We start from the raw sequence: 18,754 nt of genomic DNA, 5'->3' as shown, positions 1-18,754 counted from the left end.
CTCTCTCTCTCTCTCTCTCTCTCTCTCTCTCTCTCTCTCTCTCTCTTCCAGCTTGTGCCCTCGTTACGTCTCTCGAATCGTTCCACGCACGTGTGAATAACCGTGCGAATCCATGTATTAACCGATTCGCGCCATCGACCGGTTTGCGTTTTATTAGCGGCGCTTTCACGCGCGTCGTTCTCGAGAACCCTCTTCTATTTTTTTCTTAACGCGTTCCCGTCGCGAGGTTTAACGCGTTTAGTTAGGTAAAACGTCGCCCCGCGCGCGCTTTTACGATTATGACCGTTCTCGTCTCGGAAGTTTGAAGGAAACGCAAGAATTGCCGTCGCGCACATTGTGCTGATAGGTAGTTCATTGTTTGACTGATTTATTACGTTAATCGCGATTCGATACATCGGAGGATTTGCATGTTTTATCTGCGTTCTGTATTTATTATTCACGTCCTCGTGAAAATTTCCACGTTAACCGTTTAAAGCGGTCCTATAAATCGCGGATTTAAATTTATCGATGATTTAATTAATTTAGGTTTATATGTAATAAATTGAGGGGAATGCGAGGGGAACATTGTTACGCATTATGGTTATTAATTGATCGATTTCTGCGTAATGAAGTACGGCTAAGGGGAATTGCATGTCTTTCTCTGCGCGCGTTTTTATTGTCGGCCGTTTAATAGGTTTTCAATTGCGAGATTGAAATCATGAAATCGTTTTGATTAATTTCCTTTTATCGCGATATTGCACCGAATGTGTATACCGCGATATTCTTTAAAGAGATATTTTTCGAATTTTCAATTATCTCACTCTATCCGAGTCCCGCGGGAATTTGTGTCGCTATTTAATTATGTATAACTTGCGTTCAATTATTTTTGTGTGTACAATGCGCAGTGTGCTAAGAGGAGTGGCGTAGTTGGGATCCGCGCTTAGTTATCGTAAGCCGTGTAATTTCCTTCAGATCGTATTTCCGAGAGTTCCCTGCTGAGTCACGTAAATTCAAGCGAAATGCTCGACCGCCGGGATTACACCCTCCTTAATCAATTGCCACGCCGAATTTACCGCCGGCCGCGACAAACGGGAGACGCGCGCGCGGTTCCGAGGAAAATCGTGAGTAATATTAGCCACCACGCGAGAACGCGCTCGCGTGACTCAACTCCGCGCCGAAATTCTCCACTTGAAATTCTTCGTTGCGGAACTCGACGCGGAACGGTCCTCTCGAAGGATTCGTCGGTGCGCACCGGGAGAAGGGAGAGGGCCATTTCCGGAAGGAAGAGGTTAACGGGGCGAGACCCGCTCACTCTCGCGGAGTCTCCGTGTGGGATACGTGAGCACACGAATGTGGATGTATTCGCGGTGCACATGTGTGCGCTCGTTGCGTCACATCGAGGAAGTCGATGACCCACCTCCACCTCCTCTTCCTCCCTCCCTTCTCCGCTTTGCCTCTTCTCTCTTTTTGCACCGCGCGCACACCGTCGTTGTGTGTTCGGATATTCCGCCGAGTAAACCTTTGATAACGTTCGCGTACTTTCCGTATTTTCTCGGCGCGTGTGCCTGGTGCGCGAGGAGGAAAAATTTGTGAATGATTTTTGCGTAATTGCAAAGTCGAAAAGGGTCGAGAAAGAAAGAGAGAGAAAAAGAAAGATATACATTGCCGCATTATTAGGTTGGTCGTGCGCTGGAAGATGGGACATGCGGGTGAAAGATGGAAATATGAAAGATACGAAAAATTTTTCTAGAAATTCGCGTGCGACTACGAAGTACTCAATCACTCCCGAGTGTATTTATTATACTCGACGTCGCGTTATTGAAATTCGAACTTTTCTTATTTAGTTTTAAATAAGTTATTTAGTTCAAAATAAGTTATCTTTTATCTTTTTTTAGAAGATTAAAGTTAATTATGTTAATTAATTAGTACTTCCCTATTACTATTAATTATTAGATACTGATTTTATTGAAAATGTAATATTCATAATACTGGAGACCGTAGTACCGCTATGTTAACGGCACTTGTTCCAAATGACACAGCTACTCCTATTATTATTATTACTACTAAACCATTTATTTTATCAATGTCGATATGATATTAAACAAAATTTACACAATACCGCAATTACATAATTAAATTGCAATCATATTACGCACGTAGTAAAAGCACGTTCATATTACTATCTTTAGGCGATTAGTCAAGATTATGGCGCTTGTATTTTCCGCGACCTGTCCTTTATCCTGTATTGTCGCAGAATTGCGTTCTCACGATGGGGGATTCTTCCGTGAAGGGGCCGCAAGGGGATTCCAGCCCCTCGTCGGTGATCCGACTCGTCGGTGTGGTTATTCATAAGGTCGATATCGGGGCGACTGTCGGATGCAAATCGAGCGGAAGTCAACGACGAGGCGAAACGACGTCTCTAACCAAGTCTTTTGCTCCTCTGACCGAGAGAGGACGAGGGGGTGGGGAAATACGAGGGGGGGAGCGGTAGTAGCATGAACGACTCGATTAAAACTCCTCAGGCTCGTTTAACATTCTCCCTCTCGTCGTCCGTTCGCTGTTTTGTTTCGAATCCCGGACGGCGGTAGTCATTGCCGTAATTTACCAAGGATCTTAGCGGGGATTTTGCCAAGGATTTGTTTCCTTTTTTTCGCGTGATGCAAAAAAAAAACCATCTTTGGTCTGTCCCTGCGTGATGAGAATTAGCGTTTGCGGAGTGATTATAGCGGTAATATCGCAAATGATTCGTTCGTTAAAGTTCTCGAAGAGACACAAATAAAAGTGCAATGTTACGCTACAAGTTTACAAGGTTGCGCTCAATGAAGGAAACAACTTTTCTGAACTCGAGTAACTTTATCTCTCATTATAAATGATGTACCTGAACCGATTTGTTACCCGGGCAACATTTTCTAGCGGAATGGCGTGTATAATTACACGAGGAGAATTTAATATCATGCAAATCTGAATCGGAACATGCCGCGTGCGCTAAACAACCAGTTACTGACATTGATGTCGAATTACCGAAGCTTGCCGCGAATAATAAATAGCGCGTGTACTTGGGACCGCGCGACGTTAACGCGAGGCTGTTCGGCCCGGGCGCTGATTATGTAAGCGTTAATTAATTAATTATCGGAGGATGTTAATCGTCGAGGATCGCCTTCCGCGATAATTTCGCGGCGGCGAACGCCGGCGGAGACAATGATATTAGCGATACGCGAAATAATGGCTCCCTTATGAAAATCGTTCTCGCGCGCCGGTAATTGCTTCAAACACGTATAATTACTGGCAAAGCCGCGCGCTCTCGCCGGTCGCCGCCAGCAGCGTTCGGGGTCTCGCGCTGATGAAGGGGCGCGCAAATTAGCGGAAAGGGCCCCGATGTAAATGAGCCGTTTAAGCATTCACGGCGTCGCCGTGCCGTAAAAACGCGCAGGAAGAGCCTTCGTCGTCCTGCGCCGCGCCGCGCCGCGCCGCGTCCTGCCATTTAACGCTCTCCCACCGTAGGTTCAAGGCCGACGAACCCAGACTGACCCGACTCATCGTCGGGTTTAGGCTTATGTCTGTAAACGTCATCGTGTGACCCAGTTTGCATAAGCCCGCGCCGTAGACCTCGCGTGTGCGCGGCGCGTATACGTGCACGCGATTCCGTGTGTGCGCGCGCGCGCGACAGCTAACCCCTCGAGCTCGAGGCGATCGAGTCGGCAACGCTACGCTTTTATTATTCACGAGGGAGGGTGCTTGCGCCTCGGCAGCACTGACATCAACTTTCGGAAGAGTCATCGGTTTTCTTCCCAGAGATACGGCGAAGGCTTCGGGAATTACGTTTGACTTAGTAGCTGCTTGAGAATATGTGAAATTTAGCGTAATAAATTCCGTTACTCCGTTACGTGCATACTGACGTAGCGATCGAAACGAGCTCGTAGAGTTGACTTCTTCTTCTCTCCTACATCCAATCAAGCATATTTATTTATACTTTGAGTATTTTTATTTGCTGTTTTCTGTAAATGAAACTTTCACGCGTACGTGTTCTTGATGTTAGTTACTTCTCAGCGAGAATCACTTCTTAAATAGGAACCGTAAAACGAAAAGTTGCAAAGGAAAAGCATCTTTCGTGTTCACGAAGACAGCGCATGAAAGTTGCATCCAACGAGATACAATAAATGAGCATCGGCCAACATCGGTCGTACAAATTAATAATGTAATAAAACCGGCGAAATAATTGAATTCTGCGAAATTCTCTAATATTAACTAACCATGCACGATCTCTACAGCTTGTCCCGTGCATCAGTAATCGAAGCGTTCAACCGGCCGCGGCCGTCTGCTATGGTTTGCCGATCGATGGCCGATGGATACACACGCGATGGTTTCCTGCAGGAAAGCAATCGCTTGGCCGGGAGGGGGTGGTGAAGGGAGGGCGAACGAAAGAATTACCGAATATAACCGGAGATGCCGCGAAGGCGTACGACCTTCGCCTGAGTATATCGATTATTAGCGGGCTAAGCTCAATGCCAGGCCGAGAGCGATCCTCTAATCCGCCATACGTCGTATTGTCAATCTGGTTACTATCGGATGGTGTATAGCATGGCAGTGTTAGGGGAAGGCGCCCTCGAATTCCTTTTCCCATCACGTGCCTAAGGGACTTCGCCCGATAGGGTGAGTTAAAGTAATTATTTATTCATTTGCGTAGTATGATTTATCAGTTTTGATTTTCTGAATCGTGTGATTGAAAAGATGAAATTGTATTGGACTAAACTTTCTATGTACATTTTTGTAAAATGAACGTTATAGGAATTAAGGCCGTATTTAATGTCGAGATTTCGTTACTTTTCAAATTTTGTAGGCGTTAGAGCTTTATTTATATATAATCTTAATCTTATGTCACGAACGTACTCTAATTCTGCGTAGTTACTTCGCGTATTTTTTTTTTTTTTCATTTTATCGCTACTCAGCTTCCATAAAAAAAGGAATAGTCGGCATTTCGAGTCGCCTATTAATTTATTCCGACAGTGGCGGAAAAGACGGTAGGAGAAAAGGTAGACAGGTGACGGGTTACAGCAAGTCCGTGTTTTCCAGCGGAAACTTTTCACTTCGGTAGAAACGTATAATTCACTTTTGCGCGCACGGACGGGATTTTTGTTGAAAGCCGCGCAAAAGCGCGAGGTAGTGGCCTGAGGTATTTCCCGTTCGAATTTTCCAGCCCTAAAGAGAGCAAGCAGCGCCATGCAATGTTTATATGCCGCGAAACTGGAAATATATGTGTTAAAAATATCCACGGTTGTGTTCGGCATAGCCGCCGAACTTTTAAAATTTCATGCGTTGCTTATAGCTGCGTATGCAGAGCCGCGTTTTACATTCTGTAAAGTATTTAACGACGCGGTGAATAATTACAGAGTCGCGTAATGTTCGCGTAAATTCCTAGCGATTCCGCGCTGCAAGTAGTAATAAGAATAGTAAATCGACTAACCCGTTGATGGTTTTTTTTCCAACGTTATAATTGAATTCGCTATTTTAGAAAAAGGACAATATTCAAAACTTATTTTTTTATTATTTAGAAAGCCCTGAAAGTATATTTCTGATATTTCTAGGGTAGAACTTTTTTTTAAAAATAATTCATTTTACATCTCGTTTTACTCACGATTGCTTTGCTTCGAAAATCGCTGCCTTTCTTCCTAATCCTCAAACGCGGTTAAAGCTTCATTATCGCATTCGGTATCAGCCATATATGTTTACCGCGAACATTCTTGCTCGGAACATAACTGCGCTCTCGATCCGGGAATTGCACCGCGTCATCCTGTCGCAATATGTATCGTTTCTTTTACGATGCACTTGCGGCGAACCACGTGCACAACGGTGTTGAATTTGCAACCTCGTTCACGTCGTGCGCGGGTCAGAAACCATCAAAACTCAAAGTGCTCCAAAGGATGAGAGAGGGAGGGAGAGAGAGAGATAGAGAGAGAATTATCCAGCAGCCTTCCTCGAGAAGTTTCCGAAGTCGGGATAACTTTTGCCTCCGACCGACGAGAACTCCCGAGAATATCGCGTCGTCGCGCTGCGCAACCCGTTAATAACTATCCGCGTTGACGTGTGCCACGGTCCTGGCCGACTTTGTGCATCGTCATTCGTTGGCCCGAGACGACGAGCACTATGCACCTGGCGGGTGAATGAGCCTCAGCACATTCTCCTACGACGCAAATGAACGCAATAGAAATACGCGAGCACCGTGTTTCGCCGTGAACGATTTTTAAGTTTTATTTTTCTTCGCAAATCTCTATCGTTTTTCTTTTTCATTGATGCAATTCGAAAAATATTAAATATGTTTTTTTTCTAAATTTATTTTGCCCGAAGTAAAAATTTCCACTTTTTGTTACGTCGTAACACGAAAAATTGGACGAAGCAAGGGACCAAGTGTCTCCAATAGATAGAATCCATTTCTCTGTCGAATGCCGGACCCCGTTCGTTTCGCGATTTTACGTTCGCTCGAGATGGCCCCTCGAAAAACCGAACCCGACGACGACGCAGACGGGACATTTCGCAATTGCGGGCGGGACGACCCGGCCAAGCGGAATGGAGATGCAAAGCCGCTCTAGATACGTTTGGATAAGCTCGAAGGAGCCGCCCGCCGGTAGCGGTAGCGTTTATGCAAGTCGATTCCGCATCGGGGGACGCCCTGGAGTGCCGGCAAACTGGGTCGTCGCCATGCACCGCGTCGCGCCGCGCCGCGCCGGCCGGTGGCACATGTCGACTCACGTTTTTCCCTCGCATCCCTCCCGCGTATATGGCGCAGCTTGCCCCATCCTCTCCGACGTGATATTCCCCATTCCCCCTTTTGACGCAAAAGACTCAGATTTCGCCGACCGTATGACATTTTACGTATTCTTGTACAACCCTCCAGTCAAAAACGGACGGCACGTAATGTTTTCCTTTAACCCGTTTTAGAATCGAGTTATTTTAGAAAAGTCACAACTCCCTCTGGGTGTTTTTTCTCTCCTCTCTCTCTCTCTCTCTCTCTCTTTCTCTCTCTCTCTTTCTTCCCCCTTATCGTGGTCTTGGACCTCGATTAACGCGCTGCAACATCGTTGTTAGAAAACAAAGTGACAATGGAGGGTTTTTCAGTGAATAAGAAACCGTTTGATAGTTTTATTTGACTTTATTTTACTTGTCTTTTATTGATAAAAGAACGTATTTCGCTCATGCTTTTATTGCACTGTTTATATATAACAAAGCTGTCACGCGTAGCCTCGCTTCTTCTGCACTTGATAACGCGAAAAAAAAGCGGGAGCTTTTTTTACAGGTAAACTCGAATAACCTGCCAATAAATGCGAGCTGCCCTTTGTTGGACAACGGCGCAAAGTTTCTTTATTGTCTATACTCCATTTTAAAATTGAAAATATAACGTTCAGCCTTTTGTTTGAAGTAATGCGATAGATTGTTCCTTACGTAAATCAAAAGGAGTGGCGAAGTGGAATGAAATCAAGAAAATTAGTAAAGGACATTATTAATTAACATAACAATTGCAGGTCTCTTCTTTTCTCAGCAAATTGTAAGCTAATATATTTAGAAATTTTAGAATTTAGAACGGAAATGTATCCTCCCTTTTTAAATGTAATTGCAGATCGCGTTCGGTAGACAGTATAGAACGACATTACATAATTACATCGTTGCGTTTATTTGCGGGCGGGAGGGGTGGGGGAGGGGGAGGGGTCGCATTTGTTGTCGGCTCTTCTCTTTTGATATTATGCCTCGGTAATGCACTTCTTCGCGTTTCGCCTACGTTCACTTCGTCAGCACGCCGCTCTTTCCTGCGGATGCAAATTAAGCGTTACAGTCAAGTAATTCCCTATCATCAGCCGGCCGAACAACAATGAAAGGTATTGCTTAACATGACGTCGTATGCGAGGAGGCAATCGGTTACCTGGAAGTGACTCAGAATTTCGTAGTGGCACCACGGACAAATCTAGGTCACGTTGACAACTTACGTTTCTCGGCTATGCTGAAGTAATTTTGAAACGCCCGTGTATTACCCGCAACGATGTTCCTTCTTTAACAAGGAGTGACATCGCCTGTAGTAATATCACGAATGCACATTACGGTATTTCAATAAAATAGCGAAGTATTGCCGAAAACATGAAATAGTCATGTTAAACACAGCTCGCTTCCGTGATGCTTATGTTTATTTTTATACCAGCCTTATAATCAAAATGTTAATTTGTCGCATTTTATGCGACTGTTATGTTGCAAGTGGATCAAAATTAAATAAGTTTCGTAATTGCGGCACGACATTTTGCGATATTCGATCGGAAGAATCCAAGTCACGCTATCAGCTTGTGTTCCCAGCTGTGGTTAATTAATTTCGAAATGCATATGTTGGTCCGCAACGTTGTTTCTTCTCTTAACACGGCAGGCAGGTGCCATCGTGGAACGCTGGTTACGATATGTCAATAAAATACGTTGTCAAGAACTTTGAGGTAATTCTTTTGATAGTAAATAAAGGAATTGACACTTGTTATCTGTTATCAGCACTATTACCAGTGACAGCCTTGTAATAAAAACGTTTCGCTTTTGCAAGTCATGCTTCTATATCGTGAATATGTCAAAATTGCGTGAATTATATATTAACAGGATGACATTTCGAAATATGACTCTTCATCGACGTTGAGGCTCCAAAGCTCAATTTAGAATTCTTTCCCGCACATGTGATAGGAGGATATTTACTGTTCGATCCGCGATAACATTCCAATCGATGATTCGTCAGTTCAGAATAGAAGGTGTGATGAAAACACGCTTTTAAATAGCAACTTCTGCGTTAGGTTTTCCTTTGCATTATTACTACGCGTGGAAAAGGCAGGAGGTGCGGGTCGTAGATCTCTGTCGAGAATGACTTATCGCCATCATCGGCGGACTCTATCCGCGTCATCGCGATATAGCGGCGCACAAACAATTCGTTGTATATCGCGCCAATAAACGTAATGCGCGTGCCGCGCGATGCATCGCGTTGCCGGTTGCAACGAAGGAGGCGAAACGTAATCAATTATCGAAAGTCGGATATCGGTAGGCGTAATTAATACGCACTGTAGGATCCGCCCATTGGGGCGACTATAAAAGTATAAAAAGAAACGTCTCGCTCGGCTCGCCGGATACAAATGAATTTTCCATCGATCGCGTCTCGCCGAGGTTGAGAATACATTTTTGCCCGACATAAGAAAAAAAATAAGTATTTAATCGGCGGATATTTACGAAGATCGGCGCGGAAGGGCGAGTTCGGGGATTTTTATTCCCGGAATAACGTCATCCCCTCGTCATCAAAATAACGAAGCTTGGCCGCCAAATCGCTTGCCCTCGGGTCATATCGACGTCTGGTCTGCTCTCGGGGACCTAATTTCGGGAACGAGGCCGCATAATGCGTCATGATTTCCTCTCGTGGATTATCCTATCGAGACGCGCGGGAGCGGGAGGAGAAAAATACTGAGAATTATGACGGCTGATGAAGACGGAGGAGGACGAGAGAGAGAGAGAGAGAGGGCGGCGAAGACGGCGGAGCGCGGAGCGAAAGACAGAGTTGCGACGGGGAGGCAAGGTGGTCCAAACCAGATATCCTTTTGGTCAAACAGGTGCACACGGAGCCGCCATACGCCGTCCTGGCGTGTGCCGGCTAACTATACGCCTTAATAATACACGGACGCGATTCCGTTCACGGCCGGCACGCACGCACACATTAACATAAACACAGGTCGTGAATGCGTGCGCGCGCGCGCGCGCGCGCGCACCCGGATGAACACATCGATCGATACGCATGTACGAGCAACAACTGGCCACCGAATATTTCCGTCGAACTTTTCATTTTGCGCAGTAGCATTCAAGTAACTTTCGAGGCGCTCTTTCGGAAAAATTCCCGTTTGTGTAACGGTGCAAAAATGATTGTGCAAATATAAATAATTCTGGATTCGCAACGCGGAGTCGTTAGTGATTTTTTTGCATAATTCTCGTTGCTGTTCGAAAAATATTGGTTTTTTTATCTGTGTGTAGGAAAAATAAACGCAATGTAAGTAGAAATTGTTAATTTCATTAGTTTTTTCAGATTTGTTTGTAATAATTCTGCATGCGTATTAAAAGCTTCATATTGGTAATCCAGGATAATTACGGTGGTTAAATATTGCATCGCAATCGTTTCTGCATCGTGCAAACTTTATGAAATGGTACGCATTTTACCGGTTTTCAAAACGTATTTATATAAAAATTCGAAGTTTATCGAGCCGTCAATTTGATAGGATTTACGTAGATAATTTGAATATTAATATTCCACGGCCTGAGACTCGCGTCGTTTTAATTAACAATCCGGTCGGGCCCGTGAATTTCAAAGCCCTTGTTATACGGCGCTTCATTTTCGATCGAGCATTTAGCGTTTAGCGTGTCGTCTCTGATGCATATCGAATCGCGGGGCGTACGCATTTCCGCACCCTCGCCCGACCGAGTCGCGAAGAGGAAGAGGGAAAGGGGGGAGAGGGGTAATGGGGTAAGGAAACCAGCGGGCGCCTCGAGAATGCTTCAGGTGTGCGTCGAGTAGGCTGGCAAGCACGGGGAAAGGCGAAGGCCCTTATTCGATGCATCGGAGTACCACTTATACACGATGCGCTCTCGTCGGGCGTGTGTGTTGCATTCGCGGCGCGACACACGGCACGCACGCACGCGAGGACACGACGACACGCCTCGGATTCGGTGGGTGTAAAGGCACTCCACCTCGATGAAGAAGGCGCACGAGCGCGGCCGCGCTGTAACAATATTTGCGTCCCGACAACGCGGTCGCTTTTTAAAGAGAGCGAGAACGCTTTCTCGTAATTATCGTTATCGGCCGTTCGCATCGCGCGATGCATCGCGCACCGTCGATCGGTGGTTATTCATTGTTCCTTCGCTCCGGCTCGTTCCGGGCGATACATCATCGCCCCGGCTGCGTGCGCGCGAAGCGTTTTATCGTTACGAGGCGTCACGGCCCCTCCCGGCGAGATCGTCCTGAAAAAGCTCGGGAAATCGAAGTAACGAGCGGCGCACATAATTCAATAGCGGGAAGAAAGCAGACAATCTTGTTTCGGAACAACTTTCTCGCGACAGATAAAGAAATGTTACAAAATATATATATGTATGTAGAATGAAGTAGAAATGGGAGAGAGGCGTAAAATGCAAATTTCGGAACGTTGAAATATGATTGAAGTTTTCTAGAAAAATATAAAGTTTTGATACACAGCGATGTGGGTTCGCGTTATCCCATCACGATACGCAGACTCGATAGCAATTGTAAAAATATAATTCGGCTCCGAATCGTTGTACAAGCGTTTTATTATTTATTATTTATGAAGTCTATAAAGAAGTAAAGTATATTTTGAAAATCTTCCCAGTTTACGGATTTATATATTTCTAAATAATTATCTTTAATTTATTCACTTCCTTCGTATGCCGTATTGGTTTTAATGCTGTTAACTCGCATAATCTATCAGGTGGATAGTCGGTATAAACTGGAGCTAGTTAAACAAGCAATTGCAGCGCCGATCATCGATGAACCTCGCGTCATTGAATACATTAATTCGAGCCGAGTTTAGTCACGTCGCGGCTCGGATTCCGCGATAAACTTCCACTGCTCGTAAAAGCCGTAGCGCAATGAAATACGAGAGTAAGTTGTAAGGGCCGGGGGAATGAATGCAGAAATCCAAGCCGCTATAAACAGTGTATCGGTACGCTATACGCGAATGTCGGAAACATACATTCCCTTCCTTATGCGATAAACAACGAGTATAGCGTGGAGGAGGAACTTAACAAAGACAAACGCTCGAAAGATTTTCCGTGACTTGGATTCAATTATTGCCCTCTCCGGGTAAAACGTTCTCTTATTCGTCTCGAAAATGGATCGGCAAATTAAGACCTGCGAATCGAAAGTCACGCCCAGAATTACATGTTAAGAGATTTTTTTATTCTCCTAGTAGTATTTACCTTTGTATTTCACCCCGTGTAAGAGTCAACGACGAGCGCGCGGGATCGTCGATAAATCCCGGGGAGAAAGGTTTCCCCTGGCAACCTAAACACGCATAAATCTCTCAATCGAGCCGAGCTTCCCGCTTGCCGAAGTTTCCCGCTTTTCGAAGGAGGGTTCTTCAACCCCGACGACAGCAGTTCGACGGCGCGCGATATTGCGAACGGTATATATAGGCGGCATAGGCGCACTCTCGCTCTTGCGTCGGCCTCGCTCGTAGGGCCCCGACGCGGATCCCAACGGGCCCCGTCGTCGCGTTGCCCAAGAGGGAGGGAGGGGGGAGAGACGTAACAAAGCCCTCGGTTCGCGCAGGTGAAGCGACCGTCTGCTCGCCAAGCTGCGCGCGTTCGCGTTCGCGCAGGGGCCCCTCTCGTTGGCGCGTGTTCTCCGGGGCCCGTTTACCGTACCACCGGCGCGGCGCGGCGCGCCACCCGGCAGCGAGCAACAGCGGCGAGCAGCAGCAGCGGCGGTAGTAAGCAGAAAATCGTGCCGCGCAGCGATGCCGCCCGACTAGAAGGGGCCCCTTCGAGCTTCAGTCAACCGACGCGCGTCGCTAAGACCGTACGCGCCGCGCTCGCGCTGGCGCGATTTAAATTCCTCTACCGTTGCAGTCGATTGTATTGCGTTACCGGGAACCCGCGAACCAGTTCTAGACGATCGAAGTTTGCGAGTGCGACAAGAAGAAGCTCTTCGTGAAGGTTCCATTAATTTCTACTTGGGCTCGCTCCGATATAGCGAGACCACACAGCGACTACGAGTTGACGAGGATTCCTAAGGTTGCGCCGTTATAGCACCGATCGATCGATTCGGGCGAAGTCGAGGGTGAAAAGGAGATTGGAACCTTTAACCAAGGGGTTTTTACTTCGTCCCCTATCGATTGTGTAATACGCGGACGAGAAGGCACGTCGCGTGTCATCGAGCCTGGCGTTGTGACATTTAAATCTGCGTCGGCCAAAAGTGTTGACCGTGCGATTTGCAAGTTTGCGCTGTTATCGATCGTTTCACGAGTGTGAAGTGTTTCACGGTGGCAAAAGCCGTTGTGGGGGTCAATTTGACGGAGAGAGCGCGAGCGACAACAAAAGCGGAGATGCGCGTGCGATCATCGGGCGTATGCATGCTTGAATTAATCAACGTGCGTGTCATCGAGCTTGAAGCTCATTTAAATTCTACTCGCCGTGAAATGTTGATGAGGAGGTGGGGGATTACGTGCGGACAAAGTTGTGCGCAGTATCGATCGGTGTTGAGTTTCAAAACGAGGTTCAACTGACGCGCGCGCGTCCCTATTGGTTCGCGGATGAAGTATATCGCGTGACGTTCTTCATAAAGCGTCCTCTCCGCGCGCATATTTATCATTCGCTGTCGTCAGCGAGTTATCACCGTCTCATTAAAATTTGTTTCGCGGCGATCAATTGTACCGCCGTCGTGGCGACGTTGACGAGAAATTACGAGGAAACCTGTGTGTCATCGATCCGAGTTTGATTTTGCAACGAGTTTTCGTTCCCGCCGCGACTGGAGCACAAAGGAAAAGAATCTCTTCAACGACTTTTTTAAGTCGCTCACGTGGCGACCGCATTCCACGACTCCTCGCGAAGCGACATCAAACAATGTCGCGATCTACATCGCGCATCGTTGCGAAAAGCGAAAAAAATTTGTAATTAAGATTTCCGGGCTTTGTGAAGCGCAGTAAGGACTTTGCGCGCTTCGTGCCGTGCAACGTATTAAGCGAGTGAAACCCCCGAGTCACGCCAAGTGACGCAAAATCGATAATTTCAGAGCACCATCGCCGGAAGTTTTCGAGGGGGGCGGCGATCTGAATTCATGGACGTGACGCTTGTTGTTCACGGCCGCTGATCCGTTCGCTCGGCCCGATCAGTCGCGTCAGCGAGAGTGTCGCGATCAGAGTTGCGCGCGTGAAGCCTCGACGCGCATCGCGTTCCCCGAAGATAAGGTCCCATTTCACGGGGGACCGGGCGTTCTTATTGACCGCCTTATTGTCCGCCTGTCATCGTTCGCGTGCTCACGCGTGCGTCACCTTCAGTCGCGAACGTCGCCGGAATGACAATTACTTCCTTCCACGCACGCAGTAGGAACAATTAATCGACGGAGGAGGAAGCAGTGCCGAAGCGATCGGACTGGTACACGTGTCGCCAGCGCACTCGTTTTTCAGAGCTCGCCCCCTCCGAGAAGAGGGGCATACGTTGCGCGGCCGCGCCAAGTTCCGTAAAGTTTGTACATAGATGACCCCGAAGAGAGGACCTTTTCCCAGCTGGATTTAGTCGGGTCTGGGTCAGTCACTCACGTGTAAGCGAGCCTCGGCGAGGCGTGTTGGCGCTTCCGGCGCGAAACGTGGATCCACACCCTTCGCCGACCTTGAAGAGGGGTCTCTCTCTTCTTTTTTCACGCTGCCCGTACCCGTGATACCGCGCGCTCCGTTCCCTCTTTTTTTTTGCCGACGGCGCCGGAAGTTAATCTCAACTTTCGCGAGCGGGACGCAAGTTTTAACGAAACGCGCCTCCGAAGTTCGCGCCGAGGGTTTCGGAGCCTCGCAAATTTGCGACCTTGAAGAATTTCTTCGCGCGCCGACACACCTGTCTTCACGGGCGAAGCGTTTCCTCGCGCGATGCCATGACGTGGATATCGGAGCAAGTTCGCCGGCTTTTGGAGAACGCCTCGCAGCTGGAATAGAGTTTCCGGTGGATCTTGATCTGACGTTTCCTTGACGCAACCTTGAAGAAAACTTTTTGCCCAGTTTTTTTTTACCCGTGCAACCTCGCGTGTGTGGCGCGAGTTTCGATTCGTTCCTTGCGCGCGCGCGCGTGCGGATTTTCAATGTTCCGCGGATAATGTGAGCTTTGTATTTAAGTGCGCTGAATGCTCCGCTTGTGCGGCAAGCAGACGCCTCTCGCAATTTCCTGAGATAAAGCCGATTCCACGCTGGTGCACTGTGCGGCGCGATAACAAGACTGAACGTAATCCACTTCGATAACAAAAAGAAAATATCTCTTAAAGATACAGCTCCGTTTCGTAAACGGAGTCGTGCGAATTCAATTCAGCCCATCGTTAAAATCTAATTACGAAAATCCAGGACTGATAATAAACTCAATTTAATCTTGAAGAATCGACGAATTATCTCGAAAAATCTCGCGGGTGTGTGCGTAATTTAACGCGATCGGACGAGAGTCGAGTTCCTTCGGGGATTCCTAAGCACCAGAAGTCGCATCTTGACGCAGCATCCCTGGCAACGTGCTGCCGGACGACCGCGTCTTACTCGCGCAGCGAACAACGTGAGTAACATGAGACAGAAGCAGCAACAGCAGCGGCAGCAACGTGGACGATAACTCATGTTCAGCAGGTTCGAGCTACTTCAGGGCGGTGTCAGCTATCTTCTGTTATCATCAGGTGCGCAACATCTAGTCGTTCGGTTCGCCCTCGCTCCGTGCCGCTCGATTTGCCCGATCTTGATAGGTCGATCGATCGCAGACGACGACGACGACGGCAAGTCGAATGGCTCACGGAGCTCGCCACCGCCGGAGATAACTCGACGATGAATTCACGGCGCATTGTTGCACCGGCGTGGCGCGCGCATTGCACGGGTCGACCCGACGTCGACATTGTTACGCGCCTGGAGAACGCCGCCGCCTGGCAAATTTCGAATCTCGATGATCATCAGCACGCCAGCTGACTACGAGCGGCCGGCCGTTCCCCGCGTTTCTGGACCGGTTGCCGCGGGAAAGGGGGGGCAGAGGGATCGGTCGGTGATTTTATAGATCGCGCCGCGCGTGGATAAATTTAAACGTGCGAAATTATTCATACGAGTCGTATTCGCGCTCGTCTTTGCGGCTAGTCGCGCGGAAAATCGCGGGAAACAACACACCGCTCGTATTTCTAGAACAATATTAAATCACGCACAGACACCTACCCCTTTCGTTTAAGCACTTAATATTTTATTTAGACACCGGGTGAGAATTACGGAGGCGTAAACTTTCACGTTGAGAGATTTAAGCGGAGTCAAAGCGACTCACGGCTCGATTATTGACACACGTGTGCTAACAAGATACGCAACGGCCTCGTGATACTTCGGCGCTAATTATTTTCCTGACATCGAGAGTGGCGGCTGTTGCGCGTTGCGTCACTGATTGATCGCATAGTCATCCCGAGTCGACCGCTGTGGATTTGCAACGCGACGAATATTGATAATTAGGCGGAAGGTCGCCGGATAATTTCGTACCTATTGTTGAAATGACGGCCATGACGGCCGATGAATAATACCTCGGTGTGCAATTATACAATCATTTATTGACATTATAACCGAGTGCCTTCTGATCGTGAATATAAATTATTTAATGTGCGCTCAACAGGAAGACAATATCTTTACAAAACACATTTCCCATCTATTAAAAAAAAAAAAAAAAAAAAAAAAAACGCGCAAAAGTGTATAAAGAGGAGAAAACGGCAATTGTCTGACGCATTTAGGGCCAGTTTCACAAGTGTCGGTTAACCTTTAATCTTAGATTAACTTACTCTTTGTCTTTTTCTAAGGAGGACGTTAGAAGGAGACGAAGAGTGAGTTAATCTAAGATTAAAAGTTAACCGACACTTGTGAAACTGGACCTTATTCGTTAAGGCTCGTTTAACATATTTTATGCGACATAAAAAAAAATTATTTAGTGTTTAATGCTAATACGAATCCAAGGGGGTGGGTGAAAGATCTCTCGGTCGTACATAAGGAAACCTTTTCCTCTTCTTGTCGGAATTATTTCCGGCTGCCGCAGCAATTTCTTGCGTGGCTTCGTAATAACGTCGAAGCACGCGCTTCCACATTAGACGAGCGTGGTGGTAAAATAAGGGTGATAAAATACTACGTCGCCCCCCGTAACGACGGGCGGTGTATGTGCGCGCTAGCCCGCCCCGGTGTGTTCAGCCCTCTATATTTCGAATTTAACGCCGCGTATACCCTCCGCTCTCTCTCTCCGCTTTCATGCCGCAGAGCGACTCGTCCGGGGGCTCCCCCGAGTCCCTTTCCCATGACATGCGTTGTGTGTGCATGCGTGCACGTTGCGTGTACGCCATTGTTTACGCAATGCCGGTCGGCGGTCGACCCGCGCGCGCTCTCTGCTCTTCCACCTCTTCCTTTCATCGTTACTTCCTCTGTCCCCCTCCCCCTCCTCCTTCTGTCGCGGCAGCAAGCAGGTCATCGAATTTCTAAAGGCGAATTTCTCGCGCACGACCAGACGGTCCCGGTTCGAAAGACCGTGTGTTGCGTAGAACGACAAACCGCTTCTTCGTACATCTACCTACCTACATTTTCGTCAAACCTACCTGGATCTCTTTTCGCCTTGTCCCGAAGTCGTTAACCGCACTTCCCCTGTTGAATTGCACGATACTTCGGGTCACGGTGATTCTGACAATAACCCTCACTACGTGCTCACATAAAAGTTATATAAACTCGTTATAGGAAGTTGTCTCTCTCCTAAGAGCGCAGACTTAACATCTAAAATTGAAGAAGAGATTTAATAGGTCTGTTTTTTATTGCTGCACTAGAACTTCCCTTCTCGCTTTCGCCAAATTGCAAACATATACCTATTTCACTTTAAGTACAGAGAGCGTACATTAGTCCAGCAATAAAAAAACAGACCTAATCATACAAGACTGTACTTGAGTCTCTTTTTATTCTCCATTACAAATGGAGGAAGACAAACGTTCACTTCAAACTGACTTGATACGAGTTTACCAGTTAGACAGATTGTTTATTCAAACACATTAATTATTCGCTCACCGGACATTCGGTTTAACGTAATGCATGCGGCCGGTAATTAGACAGACTACAATAAGCCTCTACAATAATTTTGCTAATTTTGCCGTTCTTATTTTTTCTGTTGCAGAACGCCAGCACAACGCCAGCAGACTGTCTGCGTAAGTACATTGACCTAACGACTTTCATGTTAAACATTTTCTTACCTTTTCGCACGAAGCTCCCATAAGTAACTTTATCTGTTCTCATTTCTTAGTCGAGACCTCACACACACACATTCAAAGGTACTTTTTACTTTAAGACAACGTGTATTTCGTATGCGTTGACGACGGGAGCAGCGCGCACGATTAATTATGTATTCGAGTCGGGTAATCGATATAACTTTTTTCCCTCTCGCTCTTCGCGTCAGGCAATTCGCGTTTTCTTAACAGTGCAGTGTTTAAATAGGTAATATCGTAGTTAACGTCGGCCGCGAGGCAAACCGCGCGCGGATTTGATGGAATAATAAAATAAAAGAGCGATTGCAGGATGCGCGCGTCGGTAAACATATACTGGTTACATTGTAAACTGTAAAGTTTACTGCAGATTCTCGCAGGGGTTTTTAATTAAACCGTGCAGCGCGCCGTAATTTTTCGGGACGTTGACTATTTTGCCAAATATTTTGTTTTCCGCCGCGCGCATGCAAACACATCGTCACGCGGTCTCTCCGCTGTTTACTCTTAAACAAGCAGTTTTAATCCGCGCGGAAAAAAAAGTGTCGCGGAATCCCGCGGGGATGAATAAAATTACGAAAGGCGGGGAAGCGCGGGCGACGGGGATTGTTCGACGGTGACGTAAGTGTCTTGTATCGGGCGTTACGTGCGCGTATGAAGGAAGAGACAAAAAGAGAACGGAGACTCCGCGAAGGATTTGGAAAGGAAATACACGCGACAACGAGGAAGAGGAGTTTGGGCAGCACGTGGACGCCGCTAATAAAGATGTTTCGAAGTTTCTCACGTGTCATGGGTTTC

General features: G+C 47.1%; 1 protein-coding gene across 4 annotated transcripts in view; it reads left to right on the top strand.

The window, feature by feature from the left end:
- LOC112466007 (AF4/FMR2 family member 4) overlaps positions 1 to 18,754 on the top strand; it is a 191,006-nt gene that overhangs the window by 151,125 nt on the left and 21,127 nt on the right. For all 4 annotated transcript variants that reach the window (XM_025033846.1, XM_025033847.1, XM_025033849.1 and 1 more), the window contains exon 7: positions 17,875 to 17,905. In XM_025033846.1, coding sequence (XP_024889614.1) covers positions 17,875 to 17,905 — 31 coding nt within the window. The remainder of the gene's footprint in view (positions 1 to 17,874; positions 17,906 to 18,754) is intronic.

This window comes from Temnothorax curvispinosus, unplaced genomic scaffold, assembly GCF_003070985.1.
Source record: "Temnothorax curvispinosus isolate PA1 unplaced genomic scaffold, ASM307098v1 QBEX01015766.1, whole genome shotgun sequence".
Taxonomy (NCBI): domain Eukaryota; kingdom Metazoa; phylum Arthropoda; class Insecta; order Hymenoptera; family Formicidae; genus Temnothorax; species Temnothorax curvispinosus.
The sequence above is the reverse complement of the archived record's forward strand: the minus strand, read 5'-3'. Positions and strand labels throughout refer to the sequence as shown.